Source organism: Triplophysa dalaica, chromosome 23, assembly GCF_015846415.1.
Source record: "Triplophysa dalaica isolate WHDGS20190420 chromosome 23, ASM1584641v1, whole genome shotgun sequence".
NCBI lineage: Eukaryota > Metazoa > Chordata > Actinopteri > Cypriniformes > Nemacheilidae > Triplophysa > Triplophysa dalaica.
Genome location: NC_079564.1, coordinates 17,608,196 through 17,628,463, shown reverse-complemented (window position 1 = coordinate 17,628,463; position 20,268 = coordinate 17,608,196). Strand labels below are relative to the sequence as shown.

Here is a 20,268-nt window from a genome sequence, read left to right as displayed (position 1 = left end):
TATTTTATGCTATTTATATTTTTCATCGTATCCTAATTTTTCATGACTTGGTTGGTTGTTTTGGAATCTATATCACAAAGGCTGTCCTCATATTCTCAAATGAAAGATTACTGTGTTGCAGAAAACCTTACATGGCTGTTGTTGCAGGTTGCTGTGATGTCTGGCAATTTTGAGCTTGGAGAAATCATCAAAAATCACAACGACATGGATGTGGGTAAGTGTTTTTTTGTCTGAAATGACATTGTCAAATGCAGGTTTGGGAGAAAGTCACTCAAGTACAGAAAGTAATCTGTATCTATGTAATACATCTCCATAAAAGGGAAGGAAGGAGTCGGGAACCGGAAGACATTCAAACGTTTAATATAAATAATAACAGCCGGCGGCCCCTCACGGCCGACCGCCGGCGAACAAAACATAAATACAAAACACTAGAACATAAATACATATACAAACACTTCGGGCGCGGACCTCTCTCTTCGACGGTCCGGTCGCTCGTTCCTTTTATATGCTCCCTATCTCCTACGTGGTTCGAGCCCGGTGTGCGCACAGCTGGCGCTAATTCACAATTACTCACCGGACTCAAACCACGGTCTCGCCCCACCTAATCTACTACAATCTATTTCCCAAAACCCCCCAAAAATAAGTAAAATGTGTTTTTATTATGACAAAAAGAAGATATGAGAATCCATCCATAAATCTTTTTCTCCTTATCAGTTCCTTTTTTAGAAACCCCTAAATATTCTCCTCACTTCATGGATGGTGTGCCGAATCAAGCCATCACGGCCGGCCTTCAGCATCCCCACCCGCTGACGCGTGCCAAGAGCGAGAACATCGTGACATCAACCCCAGCGGACCCCTCGCTTCAGCCCACCCTCACTTCCAACGTGCCACCTTCACAGGTACGATTCAAACCCCCACTGGGCCACGAGCAAACATCGGCCCCCAAATCAATCCTTTCCCTTCTGTTCCTCTCAGACTCAACGGCGGGCCTCATTCGCTCTGAGGAGTTCCAGCAGTCCACGTGGAGCTCGCACCCGCTCTCCATCACGCGGGAGAGAGGGAGGAGAGGTTGAGGAGAAGCCGCAGAAACAGCGAGGAAGGCAGGGGTAAGTGGCGACGTGTGAATCTTCTCGCCCGGGTGCCTTCGACAGGTTTTTTGTGGTGATGGTTTTTGGAAGCAGGTCTTGTTTGTTGTCAGAGAGACAGGCTAGCGCTGCCAAGCTATGCACAAAATGTTCATAGTTTAATGTGCTGTAAAAGTTTTGAAGGGCACCACATAACAGTGTAGTTTCAAGTGTACATCAATTTACCACTTCACAGGGAAATTTACCCACAAGTCTTTGCGCACCACCGTAGTATGAATACGTCTGTGAAAACATCCCATGTTTTATTTCAGCTAAATCTGTTGCTAGATAGTTGTGTGATACGTGACATTTCAATGCATTTGTCTTTTTTATTTTATGACGAAGAAATGCCTCCAACTCACTGTGTAGGGATCCTGTAAATCAAACACAGCTTATGATTATTGCCCTAGTTTTAACACTACATACACATGACAGTGTGACGGAAAAACGTCCCCACCTTTAGTTAGTTATTCTTTAAGAGTGTGTTGGGTGTACATGTCACAGATCGTTTAAAACCTGGGATACAAAGATCAATCAGTGCTAAAATAATCTCTTGTTTTGTCTCTTTAACAAACTCCAGCTAACATATGGAGCAGAGAAACACTTTAGGGCATCGTCAATTTTTTAGGTGTTTTACCAAGATGCCTCCAGGCTTTAATTACGTTTTTGTGCTCCTATTTAACCATTTTTTGTTTTGTATCTATAATTTTTGTACGCTCGCAAATTCTAACATGACAAAACAATGCATTGCCCAAAAACGTGTTCTTTTTTCTGTTGCAATTAACATAATACGTAATGTGTCTATTTGTTGTACTGCATTAAAATCATACTAAAAATGAATTTGTAAATAATTTATAAATGAATTTCATAATTGAATTTTTTTATCAGGGTTGTATGATTTGACGCACATTAACATTACATTGCATTTACCCAGAGCAGATTTAAATAAAATAATTGTAAATAATCAAAGCCTTTTTTGAACCAGAAATGACAATTCTGTCATCATTTAGTCACCTTGTTGTTGCAATTCTGTATAGATTTCTTTGTTCTGATGAACACAGAGAAAGATATTTGGAAGAATGCTTATAACCAAACAGATCTCGCCCCCCATTAACTCCCATAGTAGAAAAAATTACTTATGACAGCAAACCGTATTTGGATTTTTTTCTACCACGGTAGGTCGAGATCTGTTTGGTTATAAGCATTCTTCCAAATATCTTTCTCTGTGTTCATCAGAACAAAGACATGTATAAAGATTTTGAACAACTCGAAGGAGAGTGAATGATGACAGTATCCATTTAACTTTTTATATACTGTATATAAATCTTACCTCCATTTGAAATGATAAGAATGTCAGCAACGATTTGTGTTGCTTATCTTATGTTATATGTTACAGAAGCTGTGAGTCATCGTTTTGCACGTCGTGATTTGTTCTGTAAGGCTTCTGGCCAAAGCGTCACTGCCACACTGAGTTAATTCTCACTCATAAATCTCTCCAGCAGATTCATCTTTATGCTGCGCTTCATTTATCAGATTCCTTCTTCTTTCACCTGTTTCTTTGTTCTGGCGTGGGGGCTAGGACACATAACCCGGCAAAGTAAAAAGTGTAAACGTCTTTTTATACCAAACTGAGCTATTTCTGCTCGATCTGACCCTTATGAATTGCATCTGTACGAGTACTGAATACCTTTTCTGTGACCAATTCGAAAAGCTTTTTCGGTTTTGGACATTTAGTTACATCCAGACAATATACATGTTCTGTGAAGCTTTTAGGCCTAAGTTCTGAGTTCTTGCGATCACATTCTTGAACCAAATCCTTAGAAACTTCCCCCAAAAATGACAACCACGCCAAGATTTGGCATTGGCACACATAATTTACTCGCCCACACAGTTTTTATTCCTTGGCGCCGTTTGTAAAAGAGCCTTAGATGGGATGTCGCTTTCTGCCCTACATGTACATCATGACTCTGTGTTCACTACAGAGTGGTCGGAGGTCAGAGGAAGAGGCTGTACAGTGCTGTTCCAGGTCGCGTGTTTGTTGCGACACGTTCTCACTCCGCTCACGGCGAACGCGAGATCAACCTCAGCAAAGGAGACAAGGTCAAAGGTCAGAACATCTTCAAAAGCCAGCATGAAAACATTGTTTTCCTGATGCGTGTTCTTTGTAATTTGGATATAAAAACACGCCTGACCTTGTTTTTAAGACAGTCTGATGTTATCAAAATGTCTATTAATGCTTGTTTTTGCCTCAACTCTAGTCTGTAGTTAACACACTATTATACAACATCTGACTGATGAGGCATGTTTGAAACGCACATGCAGAGAAACGCACGCTTGTGACGGCACTTTCTATATAAATGTGCCAAGCTGCTACATTGCTTGGCAACCGTATGCAGCCCACAGTTAGGATAATAAACTATATTGCTTGGCAGAACCGTTTTTTTGATGAAATTAATAATAAATGTAAGTGTTTGCTAGAGATTGGTGTCTTTTATGTTGTTGCTAAGAGGTTTACTTGAGTATCATTTTGCTTTTATAAAACCACAAAAACAGCACCGTGACATAAAAACTTACAACCACTGTAATGTTCAATCTTGTGACTGTAAATGTATGCTATTAATAATAAACATTGGAATAAATGTTATGGCAATAACAGCACAAACAGCAGGTTAAAACAGAAGTGTTATTTGTAGAGATTATGAATTTGTCTTTTGGTTATATCTTTTGTCTGTGTTAAAGATATTTGGTGTGGTCTGTGGCATACTTTCATTTTTTGCGTGCACGCGTACAGTCGAACGCACAACCTTGCAAAGTACACTGCATTCGACACATATCGCAATACCTCTCCGGGCCTACAGGGGTCAGTTTTTTTTCTAGTACCTGGAAAAGATGCTCCCTGTACACGAAATGTGCGCAGAAATGTGCGCATGTTGTTATTTGCATAACTGTTGTATACAATAAGTGGAAAATTACAAATAAAGTGAGAAAATAAAAGTACGCGAGGTAATACAATTTTGGTGCGTTTGTTACCGGTCTCGCAAAGGTCAGGATGAGAATTGGTTACTTTAGGAAATGATGAGATACACAGATTAGTCTGCAGCGACTTTGACCAGAACGTAAAATCCTCAACACTCTAGTGCAGTGGTTCTCAACTGGGGGTACTGCAGGGGGTACGTGAGAGAAACTGACATTTAGGATTACATAATGAAAATCAATAAATTATGCTAAAAGTATTTTTATATGAAAAAAGGACTACACAAAGATGCATAAAAAACACAATACATTTTGATATAATAACTGTTTGACTCTCAAAAAATGTTGTTGTCTGGTCAAGGGGTACTTGGCTTGAAAAAATAATAAAAAGGGGTGCTTAAGCCAAGAAAGTTTGAGAACCACTGTTCTAGTGTAATATGCCACCTGCAGGCATCTTAAAAATCATACTTAAATCTATGTTACATTACAATACATACAAGACTATCTTAAGTCCTTAAAACTAAACGAAGAGAGAGAAAATAAATAATTTTACTATAAATTATTATTAAAACTTATCTTTCACAATAGTCTTCCAAGTCCATCACGCGTTTACTATTTCGATGACAGAATTTGCTTCACGCGCACAGTACGCTGACCCTGGCGTACACGTAAAAGGGGAACTATGTTTCAGCATTTAAGGCTAGTCCCAGACTAAATTGAAAGTTTAAGTTGTCTTAACTGAAAATAAATTGCCACGGCGTGACATCTTAAAGGGGTCATATGGGGTGAATACGCATTTTTCTGTCTTTGGTGTGTTTTAAGTTGCCCATGCATGTATTGGACATTTAAAATTGCAAAAATTTAAGTGTGGGAACAAAAGATGCATTCTATCTAAAAGCAAATGCTCAGCCAGACCTGCCTGAAAAACCTTGTGTTACCAAACCCCCACAAATCTACGTCAGTTTGTATTTATGATTTGACTAAGACCGCCCAAATGTTTACGCAAGTGAGGTTGGCGCACCTGTCAGTACAATTGAAGAGGAACCTGATGTTCCAAATACGCTAAGAGGCGTTACATTTTCCGTTACACGCTTGGAGTATTCCACCAATCACTACGTACTGGTTAACTGGCCAATCATAGCACACCTTGCTTTTTTATGTTTGTAAAATATCAGCGCGTTTCAGAGAGGCGGAGCAAAGAGGAGATACAAACATGCACGGTATTTGAAAAATACAGCATTTTTTAACCTAAAATCGTGTATACACATTGCATTACATCAAAAACTATTCAGTCATATGACCAATTTGAAATATCTCATTGTTTTGTTTCAATATGTTTTTATCTAGATGTAAGGGATTTTAATAAAGGTGACTTAAATATCCTAATTTAACTAAGGTATAGTTGTGGCTTAAGCTAAGCCTTGTCTGCAAAATGGGGCCTTAATGTTTATTCTCGCTGTCAGTTCTCAGTGTGGGTGAAGGAGGATTCTGGGAAGGTACGGCGAAGGGTCGAACCGGCTGGTTTCCGGCTGACTGTGTAGAAGAGGTGTTGCCACAGAATCAAGAACAGCCAACAGGTGATCTACACACACACACAAACACTTGTATGCCTTACTTTTCTTTCTGCAAAATTACAATTGTCTCAGACAAGTATCTGGACGGTGACTACCTAAACGGACACTTATTTCATTTTACATTAATTGAAATTTTATTCCTAAAGAAAAATAACAAGATCTGTCTTTTCAAAAGTGGATAGTGATTTAGCTTTTTTTGAGGACAACCCCCAAAACATTTTCCTATGGAGGCTGGTTTGCCTACTCATGTAATCTTGTCCATACGGCACACAAATCACATCAGTGTGAGAGTACCGCTCTTCCACACACACGCCTACATGTGCTAACAGAAATGTGTGTGTGTGTGTGTGTGTTTCAGAAAGCCGCAGTGAGAAAGCGAAGAGGAAGCTGTTTCGTCATTACACCGTAGGAACGTACGAAGGTCTCGAGGTGCCCAGGTGGGAACAGAACAAAAATAAATCATCCTGTTCTAATGTGAAATCAGTTTAAATGTTCACACTACATAGACATCGTTACAGTAATAATAAATAAATTGTTATTTTACAGAGGATTAAGTGACTTTACATTAGGTTAGATTGATATCTCAAAAATTTATGTTAAAGATACAAAGGATTATACTGAATATAATAGCGCTTTTTTGTGGTTAGAGTAAGAATGTTAATCCATTAAAACTATGATGAGGGGCTTTTGTAAACGGATGCTTCAAAAGATCAGTGGGTTCTCTCCACTTCAACCATTTGCAGGTACGTTGCAAAAAAGCAGATCTCTACGTCCACTAGACGTGTATGCAAATGCTCCAGCCGCTTCAAAAATTATACAACAATGTTTGGATCCGTGGCGCTCATGTGGAACATTATCACATGCAGCGTGAGCCACTTCTGTCTCTCTATAGCATTTTTCCATCTCTCACGCAAACACACAAAGTACATCAGCTAAAATCTTTGGTTACTACAGTACATGTGTTCATCATGTGCATACATTGTTTTTTGCAGATAGTTTGTTTTTATAAGTGTGTTTTTGTCCAGTTCACATATAAGCAGTGTTGGTCATCTGTTGCTATGTGTGCGGAGTGTGTGCAGTGTTTACCAGCATCCGCTCGTATCCCTCTACCTCTCACCCACTCATCACAATCCATCAATTCTCTCCTATTCTTTGTTGAAGGGAGAGTTCACATGAAAATCAAATTCAGTCATTACCGATCCTTGTGTGTTTCAAATCTGTACGGCTCTCTAAAGGCACATTTTTGGCTAATTTTGTACTTGCCTTTATTATGTACGTATAGCGTTGTCAAGAATTATATTAGCAGCGCAAAGCTTCTGGGTTCATCTCAGGAAGGTGCTTTGGATAAAAACATTTGCCCTATGCAGGAGTTCCCAAAGAAATCATTAAAAAAAAAGGATAACAAAATATAAAAATATTTGTTTATTTAAAAATAAAACTAGGCAAATTAAAAGCCATCGGGTTTAGGAATTTTCTCCCCCTCAATCATGACCCATGAGGTGAGCACGTCACATAAGCTGCTGCATTAGGTTAGGTGCAGCAAGTCCATTTACAGCACCACGTTAAACAGTCCAATGTACACTCAGATTATTCTCAGGCTTTTAGTTTAGGATATTCTTATTTGTTGAAAAGAAACTTTGATTGAAATCGAGAAAACGGAGGGGGCCAGTGGATGTATCTCATGTATCGAGCTGCAAACACCATAACGTTTGTGCTTCTTCATTCATTCTACGCGTACATTTACATTTACGGATTTGGCAGACGCTTCTTTCCAAAGCGACTTACATTGCATTATCCTGTACATTTGTTTAATAGTATGTGCATTCCCCGGGATCAAACCCACGACCTTGGCATTGTTAAAGCCATGCTCGTACCACTGAGATACAAGAGCTTGTTGTTGACAGGAGTTGGTTGTGAAAGCATTGAATCGCTGCAGGTGTAATATTTTTGCTTCTTGTGTGTTTTATAACCAAAAGCCATTTCAGATATTGCAAACTGAGAAAGATTTCACATTGAAGATTTCAGTCAATAACATCATAACTTTGACTTTGCCCTAGAAAGTATGATTCTGAGGTTACATTGAAATGTTTCCCTTTGCGTTTTTGAAAAGTTTCACATACACATGACAGCGTTATGTAAATGATCGGCGTTATGTAAATGATCTTTTATTATGCATTCCAGTCCAGTTGCGCTATAAAGAAACCCTACGTGCTTGCAGACATCCGCATACAATGTTTTAATCTAAAGCGCTTTTAATGCACTTTGTCGGAGTATATGTGCAGCGCAGCACAACCAGGCAGAATGGAGGCCGCCATTATTGTTTGGGGAATACTCGCGCATGCCTACAGACTGAACACGTTATACGTATGCGTTTTTGGAAAAAGAGACGCGGTTTCAAAAGTTAGAATTTTAAGTCCCCAAAAATGCTGTTGTCGTGTTAATGAACAGCAAAACGCATGAAAAGTTTCATGTAAACAGTCTCTGAGAGCGCATGAGTCACATAATGACAATTCTGGTGTTTTTTTTTGGATCCTTTTATATTCAGTGACAGCAGACGGCGGCCATGGCTTAGAGAGCTTTGAAAATGGACTTAAACGCACCACGAGTGCATTAGGTTTATGTGAAAGTGGGTGTAATGCTACATATTTAAATATATGCTAATGAGATGTGGCTGGGAAATATCATTGGTGAATATTGATTTGAATCTCCTAATGATGTTTTGCAGCGTGACAGATGTGGTCACCATGACCTGTCGTTGTGTGTGAATGTTTCACATGTGTACTGTATGAGAAAGGACGTCCTCCAGGTTTCATGATATTCATTTATGGCTGAACTGTCCCTTTAAAGCTCGTCTCTCTCCCACACACTTTCCTTTCTTTCTCTGCTTTTTCTGTGCCCGCCTTTTTATTCACACACCCCTCCTTGTTCTCTCTCTGAATGTCGCAGTGAGTGAATGTAAGCGCTCTTTTAAACCACCCCCCACCTTTCTCTTTCTCTCTCTCTCTCTCTCTTCACTCCTCCCTCATCCAATTCTGTCTTAAGCATGTAGGCTCTTGATACGCCAGGTCTCTCTCTCTCTCCTCCTCTCCTCCTCTGGCTGCGCGCGTACTGAGAGACGAGGGGCTGGAGAGGAGGAGGTGCGCTCCGAGGAGGGGGGGCACATGGCAATGGGGGGATATGGAGAGAAAGATCTGTCTCTCCCTCTCTCCCTGTCATCCTCATGGCCCTCGCTTGGTCCCCAGAATCGCAGCGTCTGGTTCATTTACAGGTATCGGCTCGTCCGTTCTTTTATTGCGGAGAGAGAGAGAGGGAGGGCGAGAGAGGCAGATGGATGCTCTGAAGAGGTAGAAGATAGACCGTTGAGCAGAATCGATGTTTTGACGTTTTTGGGTATATATCATTGTGTGTGAATGTGGTCTGTCGGGGTGACAGCACGCCTGTCGTTTATCGTAAATCAAACCTCTGTATGTGTGTGTGTATGTATGTGTGTGCGTTTGTATGTATATGTGTGCATTTGATCCTAAATGCGGCTGTCACCTCTCATATAGCGGATTTGCTTCAAGACACGTTTTTTTTCTGGCGTGGGCTAATGTTGCAGATGAGTGCGTATGTTTGCGTGTCATGTACATGTGTTTTTGAATCATTGAAAAGGTGTGTGAGTCATTATGTGTGTGTGTGTGTGTGTGTGTGTGTGTGGAGATTCCAGTAAAACATCGTAGAAAGTTGAGATACGCTCACTTGCATTTCGTCATGTATGAATCTTTTCTGCTGTCGATCCTACACAGATCCAACATGATGTTGCTTTACAGAACTGTTCACGTTAAACTGGGAAACGATGTCAGGCATGCCAGAAAAAAAACGTCTATGGCGTTTGATTGAAATTCAAGACAGTCAACTTTAACAAAACTAAAACTCATTCTGGATATTTTCAAAAATATTTTTTTTATCGTAAATTCTAATGATTACAGAAAGTCATATGTGATCGAAATGGTGTCTTTACATTACCACAGTTCAGGTTGTTTGTCATTCTCTAAAGGAGCGTTTGCTAAATTTGCACCCTCGTCGACAGATTAAACACTGATAAAAATGTATAACGCGGATATCGGTTATGTGAAGTGTCAGCTCAAATGCATAAATGCTAAATCAAGTTTTGTGAATTGAAAACTGGGATGAAGTTCACACATAATATATGTAGAATCTGCATTTACACACAGTAAAGCTAGGGGGCTTTTGAGTTGGAAACGTATGTGTAGCTATAGATCAAAATAAACTGCTTAAACTGCATAATAAACAACCTATGGGATGTTTTTTGGATGTGGAAAAACTGGTAACTTAACTTAAACAAGTTTTGTTTAATGTGCCTAGATTTCATTAATAATATTTTCAAATTGCTGAAGTTTTGTAAATTTACTGAAATTGTATGGTTCTCGCGAGTGATCTCATGAGAATTGAGCCATTTAACCAGGGGCAGATTTCGTATGAGTTCGCACAATGTGATTTAACAAAAATGTGTATTATTAGATAAAGCAAAGAAAGGAACATATAAGATTGGATGAATTTATATGAATTTGCCGCCTTGAGAAATGGTAACGAATTGCCACGACCTTCCCAAATAGTATTTGATTTCAATTTTGTTTTTTGCATTTTCAAACCAAGTTTCATAAAAAGAGGTGTGACTTGAAGATTTTACATCTCATAAATTATATCAAAATGCAATAGCATTACTTCACAGCACCTGCCCAGAGTGTTAGATCAGCATCTCTCTCTCTTTCTCTCGCAGTGATTACATCATCAAGGAGAAGACTGTACTTCTGCAGAAAAAAGACAATGAAGGCTTTGGTTTTGTTCTCAGAGGGGCCAAAGGTGAGTGACATTCACAAACTGCTGGCTCATACATCATAGCATCAGGCCGAGCGCGTCACACCTGTGATCTCTTCAGCCCAGACTCCAGTGGAGGAGTTCAGCCCGACTCCAGCGTTTCCTGCCCTGCAGTACCTGGAGTCTGTGGATGAAGGGGGAGTCGCGTGGAGGTCCGGTCTGCGGATGGGGGACTTTCTGATAGAGGTTAGCAGTGTTGATTCCTGTATTTGCGCTCAATCTTTTAGATGATTTTCACAGAGTGACAGAATGTTAAAGAGGTTGAGTTTTACATCAGCGCTACTAAAGCCAAAACTGGCTCAGTTATACAGACTCCATCTGTGAGGTGTGAAGCCCTGCACTGAACAATCTTAACACCTTCTCTTGAGATGTTAAGACTTACTGTGTTACTTCTGGGACCGGTCTTCATTTGAATTTGGAAAAGATGATGACATGAAACATCTTAGATCTTGTATTTCTGTGTCCATCGTCTTTATACTTAATAGATTTATTTTTGCGGTCCAAGACACTGCCTAACACGTGTAATACTGCCATTCCTGGGCTCCCCCCACAAGTGGTGATGTCATACACATGCGTTTGTATCTGGTATTTTAGATTCACAGTCATTTTAACCCCAACTATTTGTTGGTACAGTGTCTACTGCAAGTCTACTGTAGGTTAGCAACGGGGAAAAAAATCATACTTATTTTTATACTTATCAAACTGACCCCCAATTAACTTCCAGTTTGTGTTTGGCTAGTGTCCAATGATTTAACTATTTATATTTTATTGAATTTATGTTCATATTAATTTGTTTTATTATTTTACTGTATAATAATTGTATTAAATAAACAATTTGTGGAATGGGTCGTGTAGTTTGGTCACATTAAAGATAACCGTATGGTACATTGACATCTAGCGGTCGAGCTTGGTATCGCAGTCTCAATTCAAAATATTTAAGAGACAAGTTTAGCCAAGTAACATTTCTTCTAGGTTTCTTTTGATTGTTATGAGAAATAATCTACAGGCACTCTGTTATTAGTGAATGTTTACCGGAAGTTCAGATGGGGTCACAAAAGTGCACATGCCCAGTAACGTTTGTTTATGTTATTAAGATGAACTTGTCAATATCACTTTTAATATAATTTTATTGATATAATGCAATTATTAATGTTAGTGTACATTTTGTTATGTTAAATAATTGTCTTTCTTTGTTTCACCATTTGATTAATATTATACTTCTTATCTATCCTGCTAGGCTAGTTGACTAAATGTCTTGGTCGAAGAAAAACAAAATTACATTTTAGGACATTGTCACCTCATAAAGCCTAAACGTAGGTACAAACCTTTGGATAAGATCACAGTTATTCCTGACGCACGCCCCTTTCTTGAAAGAGTTTACATTTTTTGTCTTTTATTAGTTTAGAAGCTATTTAAAGTCTTACACACAATTATTCTTGCAACAATGCAAAACTGCTGTAGAATAAGAACATTTGAATTTAACTGCATTTTTAGAAAATAATAAAAATATTTGACCATGACGAAAATGAAGACCCCAGAATGGTGCGGAAGAATGGATGCCTATTGTCCAATAACAAACTACAGTGCTGTAAATATGTCTATGTACAATTATTTGAATCTATATCTGTATAACTAATGTATTTGCAGATTCATTGTATGAGAATGTTGTGTATTTTTACAGGTGAATGGAATGAATGTGGTTAAGGTGGGACACAGGCAGGTGGTGAACACGATCCGTCAAGGTGGGAACAGCCTGATGGTGAAGGTCGTCATGGTGGCGCGGAATCCTGAGATGGAGGAAATGCCTAAAAAGAAAGGTCAGAGGATTTGCCACATATAATCATACTGTACGATACTGTATGCAGTTATACAAATGCAACTGTTATTTGATTGCCAGTTCAGGGACCCACTACATACTTCAAGTTACTGTAGCTTTAAATGTTTGTGCAATTTAACTGTATGTGTTAGCTAGTTTAAAAAAGAAATGAGTGATTAACCACAGCATCTCTTGTAGCAACACTGAGAATGTTATGCATACTTGCATTGATATTGCTTACAGTAGTTATAATTATGAACTATTTATGTACAGTATGTATAAGTTAAAATGAATATTTTTTATATATTTGGTCTATCTGTAGTTCCTCTGCAAAGTAAGCGACTGACCCCCCCAGCTATATCGGTTCGCTCCAAATCCATGACTTCAGAACTGGAGGAGATGGGTATAAAACACACACACATGGAGGTCATATCTATGATTCAGTCTTTGTTATTCTGTTTGACTAATGCTGGTCTTGTTTTTGTTTCGCTTCTGCTTTGCCCGCAGTGGATAAAGGTTTGTGTGTTGTATCTTTACTTTTGCTTGTTACAGAAGCCAGTTGAATCATTTTACATTTACAATTATGCATTTGGTAGACGCTTTTATTCAAAGCGATTTACATTGCATTATTCTACTAATTTGTTTCCGAGTATGTGCAATCCCTTTGATCAAACCCATGCTCCTAACCATTGAGCTACAGGAAAGCTTTCACCCAAAAACAAAAATTCTGTGAACACTTACTCACCTTCAAGTTGTTCCAAATCGTTATACATTTGTTTGTTCTAATGAACACAGAGAAAGATATTTTGAAAAATGCGTATTACCAAACAGTTCTCGCCCCCCATTGACTCCCATAGTAGGAAAAAGCAAATAGTAGTCAAAAGTGCCTTATTCTTACAAATATCTGCTTTTGTGTTCAATTGAACAAATAATGATTAAGTCATTTTTCCTACTTCTGGAGTCAAGGGGTTAGAGTGTTTGGTTATAAGCATTCTTCCTAATTTCTTTCTCTGCGTTCGTCAGAGTAAAGAAATGTACACAGATTTGGAACAACTCGAAGGTGAGTAAATGATGATAGAATTTTCATTTTTGGGGCGAACTATCCTTTAATGCACTTGTAGCTTTATTATATTATGTTATACCACATATTTTTTCATGAGATTTTTATACAATTTTCGTTTGTCCTAGTAATGATTGTTGTTCGATTTGTATTACTAAAATATATGTCAAGACAGTAAGCAATTTCTAGATTATTGCTTGAATATTGCTTAGTGATTTAAATAAATCCTCATATAATGTCCCAAATCCTTTTTATGTATATATGTATTTCTTTTCTTTGGTGGGAAATCTCCCCTGGACATGTTTTAAAGAACATGTATTCATCTGCATTTGTTGAGAGATTCATATGTTCTTTCAGTTATTAACATCATCTATCACTTTAACAGACTCTGCATGTACATCAGTATAGGACATGTGCTGTTAGCTGATAGTGATGGCACAAGTAATGATAGTAATAAAAACTTTAACTAGCGACTGTAAAAAATCCTGTTTTTGGCTCATCTGTCAGTTTCAGATGAGTTTGTTCCCATGGCAACTAGTAATAGATTCAGATCTCCTAACTTTTGTAAAGCACTGGTAAATGATACTGATTGGTAGCACGATGAAAATGAAATTATTTTAAATTAAGTTATGATGCTGAAAGCACAATAAAAAAAGAAAAAAAAGTAGTATGTGTCCACAAAAATTAGCACTTTTTTACTCTAATAAGACTTCCTGTTCTAGCAGCTTCACCATGGACCAATAAATCAGGTGACCTGATTTCCCCCCTTGTGTTTGTTTGTGTGTGTACAGATGCTTTTTGACTGCTGATAGTCAGTGAAACACATGAAAACTATATGACAGCCATTGATGCAGACATCTTAAAGTATCTACAACAGTTGATCTCAACCTTTATGAATTAAAAATAATCTAGTGTTTAGCCATATATTTGTCATTTGTCGCTTTTTTAGTCTTACTTGGATTAAAGTCATCTTGAACAAGCCTCCTTTAAGAAACACTGTTCTACAACGTTTCTCTTAAACAAGACACACCAGTTGGTGCAATTTGTCACATGGTTGTCACAAGGGCTAATTTGACAATTTAAGATGACGTAATCAAAGCTTGTTCAAAATAACTTCCTGTTTCACTACACAAATGTTTGAACAAAATACAACCAACTGAATATTTATAACTAATTTTAAAGATTTAATTATACTGTATATGTAGGATAATAAAATAATAAAAAAACTAAACTTGAATGTTAAATTAGAATTATTCTGTCCTTAAACTAAACTCAAGCACGATCATATTTTTTCTGTACCGAACAGGTCTTACCCTCCCTAAAAATTGTGACAACTAGCCCCGGTCTGTGTAGGCATGATGGCATTATTGCAAAAATCTGTCCATATGGTCCGAGTGTCATGTGTGTGTTTGTACTGTAGATATTGTATTTGTTCAAGCACTTTCTTAGTGTATTTTTTTCCCTTGTGTCAGATCACACGGAGAGCTCTCAAGCAGCTGAGAAGAAGAGGAGTGTCTATCAAATGGCTCTTAGTAAGAATTTACTTTATTATGATATTAACCTCTCTGGCGGCATTTCTCTATACCTGCATATCTGCATTATCATGAATATTATTATACTCATGTGGCTTTTCCATCAACAGTATTTTTTGCCCTTTCAATCCAGAACAAATCCAAAATTTGCTGGATATTTTACAGAATATGGTGATGCACCAATACACCGATGTTGTGTTGACTGATGATGGAGACAAGGGCATGAAATCTTGGATTTTTTTAATTTATTGTTTTACATTACATTATTTTAGATTTTAGTTTTAGGCATATTTGCATGTGTTTTAGAGAATTCTTTGTCGTGGGACCTTGCAGCACATTGTTATTTTAAACAGTTTTAATTACAAATTTTAACCTAAACTATGGACTAGTGGTTCGCACGAGTGCTCTTGAGTGCGAGTCATGTTTGCACCCTTTGCCTCCGCTGTGCTATTTTCGGGCTGCTGTTTCTATAAATAAAAATAAAACGGTTGCAAGAAATAAAGCTGTCATGATTGATAGCGTTTTGTTATGTTTTTTTCTCCCACGCTTTTGTTCCCCAGATAAACTGGATGAGATTCTGGCTGCTGCTCAGCACACAATTAGCACGTCTGACTCTCAGGGTCACAGAGGTCACGGGGGCAAGAAGGAACGAAACAAGGGCTTTAATACTAATGAGGTAACATCTCTGTTTCATTATCTCTCTTCTGATTAACACAGTGATAGAACAGTGCTGACAAAGGTGCTTTACAAGTACCTGACTTACCACATTGGAGTTTAAGAAATGATCATACTTTTGAGGTTTTAGCACCACTATAATTATTATTCGTAAGGTTTGTCATTGTTTTGTGTCTTGATTGTTTACCGTTTATGTATACAGTATATAATGCAGCACCAGTGTTGGGTAAGTTACTCTGAAAAAGTAATTAATTACTAGTTACTTATTACATATTCAATAGTGTAATTAGATTACTGTCCAAAATACTCTGTCCAAAAAGTATTTAGTTACTCATTACTAATTACTTTCTATATCCTACATCGACCTTGATTAGTTAAGTGATTCAAGGATAGACATGAAACGGCTTATTTAATTCATTCAAATAAATAATATTATTAACTGACCAAAGTATTACAAATGTTAGAATTATACATTAAAGCACAGATTTTAAAGTAAGACTTTGACTTTTGATGTCAATTACACTATTGAACACGCATATATGTCACAAAGTATTTAGTTTAATTATATCAAAAGTAACTGTAATTAAATTACAGAAAACATATGAGTAATCCCTTACTTTACTTTTTCAAGGAAAAAGTAATTAAATTACAGTAACTAATTACTTAGTAACTAGTTACACCCAACACTGTGCAGCACTATTTTATATTTATTGACCGATTGATTAATTGAAACTCTTTCTTTTTATACATATTTATACTATATTTTATTGTTATAATATAATAAAATAATTGTAATGTATTCAATATTTTAGTTGATGATATTTTTAAGCATTATTTTCTGGCCCAAAAATAATTTTATAATTTCACAAATATGCTATAGACTAAAAACAGCTCCAAAGAAAACGATAATATACAGCTGTAATTTAACGCTGCACATGGAGAAGACTGAATATTTGAATGCAGTCAACGGGTGGAAATAGTGTTTTAAGATCATGTGTTATTTTGGAAAATGTACCGAATGTTTAAAGGTATTATATATTTCAAACATTTAACTTTTTTACAGCAAACATTTGAACAATCAGGTGTTGGCATGATGTCATCAGGATCTGGGTATGGTTATAACCAAGCCCAGTTTTCATCAGGCCATTCAACTCAGCGTGCTGTGATGATGCGTCAGAAATCTATGGGTCAGTTTAGATGCAAGTATTGAAGTAATCCTTTGAATGAAGTCTCGTGCTAATGGGAGGTTGATTTGAAATAATTTAACTCTTTGTCTTGTGTACTCTTCTGTCCAAAGGAGGGACCGAGGAGGAGAGGGTACAACTTCATCCTCCTACTATGAAGTTGTCCCGCAGTCTTTCTGTGCCTGGACCGGAGGACATCCCCCCTCCGCCCGACACCTCAGCGCCTGAGCCACCGCTTTCTGCCGGTGGCCACACAGACCGGAGATCTGCCCCAACACATTTCTATAGTGTCCCTCCACTTCCTCCATCACACCATCTGCCTCACAGCCAGACACAGCACCGGGTTCCACCCAACCGGAGGGTAAGAACGTTGATACTGTATCTATATCAAACATTTCTTCTTGCTTGTTAATTGCAGGATATGTCATAATCAAGGCCTCTTGGTTACAGGGGGATACAGATCCCAACAAGATGAGTGGAGCAAGAATGGGTGGCCTGAGACGTGGATATAGCAACGCCACACCCCCCTCTGACATGAGCAGCAAGCCATCCACCGCACAGCGTAACCAAGTGCCGGCGGTGGCCAAAGTCGCAAGTCGGCAGGGAGGGAAGGGGCTGTTAGTGAAGCAGCGTAAGGTGGAGGAAACAACTGGCAAAGTGGAGAAATGTTCTATTGCAATCCCGACTATTATTGTTAAAGCACCATCTACCAGCAGCTCTGGACATAGCAGCCGTGCGAGCAGCGAGGACCCCGAGCCACCTCCTGAGCCTACTGAGGAGCAGATGGAGGGAAAGCCTCAAAACGCTGTCCCGACTCCCACTCCTCCCCCACCACCCAGTTTGCCACCGAAACTGGAATCACTGGGCAGGAGCACAGCACAGCGAGAACGGGAGCGCTATCGCGATTCCCGTCGGAGAAGCGCCTCCTTCTACTATTCCTCTGAGGAGGACTTGTTGGACGAGCATGAATCTACTCAGAGTTCCGTGGAGCCCAGGTCCTCCGCTCCACGTCTACGTCCTTCCAAATCTATCGACGAAGGATTGATCTCTGGTGACGCCTTAAGCATGCCGCCCGCGTTTGGGTTGCCGCAGTACGCATCAGCTACACCTCATCAGGCCACTACCTTTATCCACCCTTTGACGGGCAAGGTTCTTGACCCAACGAGCCCGCTGGGACTCGCGCTGGCGGCGCGCGAACGAGCGCTTAAAGACGACCGCCGCACGCGTAGAGATGATCGGCACTTCGGTAGGCAGCTGTCCAGCACCGGAGCATTTCCTTCTGCCGCCTCGCCTCCCAATCAGAAACCATTGCCTCCTTACTACATATACCAGTCACCCGCCTCACTCAACACGTCTGCAACAACAGGAGGGCCGATGTCCCAGAGACGTCCACCGTCTCCGAGGATGCTGAGATTAAGTGGTGGTGGCATGGATTGCGGGGAATTGAATGAGCAGGGTGTCATGGACAGAGAGGAGAAAGGAGCATCCAAGGTGCGGTTTACAGAAAATCAAGCCGGTCAGTATCAGATTAATATTCAGGACAACAGAACCAATCAGTACCACACTTACCTGCGAGACAGAGAGAGGGAGGGGTACAAAAGAATACCGCCCAAGCCTCCACCCCGAAGACCATCTTTTTTAGACAAGGAGATCGAACCTGGGACAGCAGACAAAAATCCCAACTTTCAAGAGGTAGAGAGAAGAGACGACAGGGGTAGACAAAAGATGGCAGATGGTGGGATGGAGAGGGAAGGAGAAAGGGAGGCAAAGAGAGGAAGGAATCTTGAGGCTGGAGATGCTGGAGATGTGATGGTGCTTCCACCTCCTGCTCCATCCATGGATGTAGACGACGAGTTTGTCTTTGCAGAGCCCTTACCTCCCCCTATCCAGTTTGCAAACGGAATCGAAATGGACAGACGTGGATATAATCAACAACAGAAGGAGCTGTCAGGATCTTATTCGCTCCCGGAGCAAACGCTTTCCAAACTCCCGCAAGATACCATTTCCCTACCAGACAACCCTCATGTTGACTCACAGCAGACACCGGCACATCCTTCTGCTATGGTTCTTCCCTTTTTGTTTCCGCCATCTCCTCTAATCCCACCTCCCCAGCTCTGTCCCAAAATACCACCACCAAACGCACCTCAGGGCTACTCCCAGAATCCGTCACACCCGAACACCAACCAACCTCAACCTTTACATTCACCCCAGGCGGGAGACTCAGCCGCGTCCAGTCTTACATCGTATGACAGCGAGGTGGCTAATCTCACTCAGTCGGCTTTATCTCCGTCACTTCCCTCACCTCAAATATTCCCTTCCTCCAGTTCTCCTTCTGTCCCAACCTCAGCATCTGAACCCACGTCGCTGCATAGGCCTCTACCCCTTTTCTACCCGCCCCAAGGCCACAGTAATGTTTCTCATTCATATCCTGCAGCATCTGTCACCACAACAATGAATTCTGTAATCACAGGGGGTCGACGTCCCGCTGCGGTCAAGAGCCGTGATTGGACGGAACCCGTGGTGGATTCTGGAATCGAAGAACTGGACAGTCACAGCAGCAGCGATCACCACGTGGAAAACCTGGCAGAGCGAAGAGAGAGAGAAGGGGCTCGAGAGCAAGAACGTGCAGCGGGTCAGAGGAGAGAAAGTATGGAGAGCGGTATCGATGGGTTTAAAGAAGACAGAAGAGTGTCACTGGATCTGTCTCATACTGAGAAAATCACCCAAAAGAGGAACATGTACAAGACCAAACCTCCCAACCCTCCGCCGGCCAAACCGCAAATGCACAGTGTGTCGAAATTTCATACAGAGAACGGTCGAAGCGGACCTGTGCTACAACGGCAGGCCAGCACTGCTCCCAACATGTACAGGTCAAGAGAGGTGGAGGAACATGAACAAGTAAGAGGAGGTGAGGGTGCGGGCAAGATTCCGCCATTTATGGACCGCCATCTGAACTCACCTCTCTCTAGCGTAAAGGCCAGCATCATTAATGAGCTCAGCAGTAAACTACAGCAGCTAGGAGGCTGGCAGAATCAAGTGCCACCACAAAATCACAGGTAACAAACACAGAACGCAAATTCACGTGACGTTTATTAACACTTTGCACATTTGACTTTGTTTTTTGCTAGCAATGCTTCGGGAAAGTTCATCCCCCAATTTCTTTTCTCCATTATTTACTTATCCTCGTGTCATTCCAAACTTGTACGAGTTTCTTTCTTCTGCAGAACACAAAAGAATATATTTTGAAGAATGTTGATAACCAAACAACTCTGAACCCAATTGACTTCTATCGTACGAACACAAAACCACTGAGACCTTTCTCATGTTTTGAATGAATTTGAATGACATAGTGAATATATGGCGACAGAATTGTTGTTTTTGGGTGAACTGTCCTTTTAAAAGGCAGTCTTGCTCTGTATCTGAGCATTGATATGCATATTGCATTACTATCA

General features: G+C 39.9%; 1 protein-coding gene across 1 annotated transcript in view; it reads left to right on the top strand.

Annotated features, from left to right (window-relative positions):
* LOC130413068 (SH3 and multiple ankyrin repeat domains protein 2) overlaps positions 1-20,268 on the top strand; it is a 43,208-nt gene that overhangs the window by 18,819 nt on the left and 4,121 nt on the right. The window contains exons 10-26 of the mRNA XM_056738000.1: positions 148-214; positions 715-899; positions 976-1,106; positions 3,107-3,231; positions 5,561-5,674; positions 6,030-6,108; positions 10,452-10,534; positions 10,611-10,735; positions 12,231-12,366; positions 12,688-12,768; positions 12,873-12,881; positions 14,148-14,174; positions 14,898-14,957; positions 15,518-15,633; positions 16,696-16,819; positions 16,930-17,177; positions 17,267-19,872. Of these exons, the coding sequence (XP_056593978.1) occupies positions 148-214; positions 715-899; positions 976-1,106; positions 3,107-3,231; positions 5,561-5,674; positions 6,030-6,108; positions 10,452-10,534; positions 10,611-10,735; positions 12,231-12,366; positions 12,688-12,768; positions 12,873-12,881; positions 14,148-14,174; positions 14,898-14,957; positions 15,518-15,633; positions 16,696-16,819; positions 16,930-17,177; positions 17,267-19,872 (4,316 nt within the window). The remainder of the gene's footprint in view (positions 1-147; positions 215-714; positions 900-975; positions 1,107-3,106; positions 3,232-5,560; positions 5,675-6,029; positions 6,109-10,451; positions 10,535-10,610; positions 10,736-12,230; positions 12,367-12,687; positions 12,769-12,872; positions 12,882-14,147; positions 14,175-14,897; positions 14,958-15,517; positions 15,634-16,695; positions 16,820-16,929; positions 17,178-17,266; positions 19,873-20,268) is intronic.